Source organism: Symsagittifera roscoffensis, chromosome 9 (genome assembly GCF_963678635.1).
Source record: "Symsagittifera roscoffensis chromosome 9, txSymRosc1.1, whole genome shotgun sequence".
Lineage (NCBI taxonomy): Eukaryota > Metazoa > Xenacoelomorpha > Acoela > Convolutidae > Symsagittifera > Symsagittifera roscoffensis.
Window position 1 is genome coordinate 42,093,275 of NC_087070.1, and position 1,766 is coordinate 42,095,040.

A 1,766-nucleotide genomic window follows, 5' to 3' on the forward strand; every position below is an offset into this window, starting at 1 on the left:
TTGTTTAGCTGGGACTGTTATGGATGACGTGTCAGCTTATTCACGACGCAGACGAGAAAGAGAAACTGGAAAACGAAGAGGAGAAATGCGAGCAGTGAACTAACAAACACTATTAAATCGTGGCTTTTTTCCTAATTCCTTTGTTAATCAACACTTTTTGAGTTTTTGTTAATCAACACTTTTACTTTTTTTTCAAATTTTTTCTCTTTAAATTATTTTGTTATGACAGGCTACCTAAAACTTCAGATGAAGTTTCTCTAACATTTTTATACCAAAAACTGTGTGAACAGCTTTCAGACAATTTAATTCTAAAAATGGAACAGAAGGCAGGGAACTGGAAAAAAGCCATGTCTTAATAGATATCCGCAAAGAAATTGTTGAGATTGTAAAAATGATACTTATACTAATTAATACGCTAACTTATAACTACGATGAGTAGCAGATTTAGGTAATGAGAATGAGGTGCGTCCCACAACAAGCTCTTCTATATGTTGGTCTTCATAGAGAGCAAGTTAATTTGTGATAATTTTGTTATTTATTTCTAAATTAACAGCTGCATTAGCTTTACCGTTGAACATCGAGATTAGACCATGCCAAAACACATTTAATGCCAACGAATTACTACCAAACTTCTTCACAAAAAATTGCGTTTGAACTATGGATGTTTGCAGTTTAAGGGAGTATGCATGATTCGACCCTGGTATGATTCGACCCTGTTAGACTATATCATTCGTTCGACCGTCTTAATTTGCGAGAAAAATCGGACATCGTTTGACCGTTTCGGTCAAATTATGAGTCAAATACCTCAGCCCGGGAGGGTAATGAGTTAGAACTTATGTGGTTAACTCATAGAGTAATTTCGGATAGGGTACACCGTCTGCTCGTCACGCTATCTTATTTTCGGCCGGATAGATTCGTGCAACTTCTTAGTCTAATACCGATCCTAATCTTACTCTTATACTATCTAGTCTCAGGTTGTTTAACTAGTCTCTGCTAGGCTCAATAGATCTAGGGTATACTGGTTTATTGCGGCTGCTGAAGTACTCGGGAGAGTTCAACTAATTTCTAAGTTAAATTCAAATCTCTCTGGTGATGAAATTACAAGTAATTTCAGCACTTACAAATAAGTGGATTGTTAGTCAGATGGATCATGATTGGTTAATATTAAATACTTTACATTGGTAAAATATCTAATTTATCCAATCATAAAATGTAGTTTAGATCAGGTTCCACCCATCCGGGTTTTACAGAGTTTTTTAGAATAGTTTTTCTGCAATTCGAAGGATGGATGATGGACGTTGGTATGTGGCGAACATCATATTTCTTTTCCGTTTTTTCTTGTTAGAGAAGTTCCAGGATGCTGGAATTAGGGACATCAAACGTTGTGTCTTCTTGCGACAACGACTGTGCTTCCGCAACAAACTCAAATCTGATTTCAGAATGGTTGGCTATGTCAGGTTTTTCTGTTTCTCGTAGAGAACTTCTTTTGTGTTTGATCTTGTCTGGGAATGGCGTGGAGATTGTGCATGGAGGGGATGCCTGGTTACTCGGATCTGTACGTATACTTGAACATCGAGGTGGTCATTGGTCTAGTTCAATGAAGTCCTTTCCTGCGAAGTCAAGTCGTACTCTAAATCCTTTGAGTTGTGATTGTGAGCGGCATATCGATTGTAGTTGGCCATTCTTTTTCGAGTGTAGTGGGGTCGTTTTGTCTTTGGATGTTCGTCCTTGGTGTTGTATGCTGATCTATATATTGCATAATGTAA

At 37.3% G+C, this 1,766-nt stretch overlaps 1 protein-coding gene across 1 annotated transcript in view; it reads left to right on the forward strand.

Moving 5' to 3' along the window:
• LOC134854850 (uncharacterized) overlaps nt 1-98 on the forward strand; it is a 9,623-nt gene extending 9,525 nt beyond the window's left edge. Inside the window, exon 2 of the mRNA XM_063871209.1 lies at nt 9-98. Coding sequence (XP_063727279.1) covers nt 9-98 — 90 coding nt within the window. The remainder of the gene's footprint in view (nt 1-8) is intronic.
• Nucleotides 99-1,766: the final 1,668 nt, after the last annotated feature.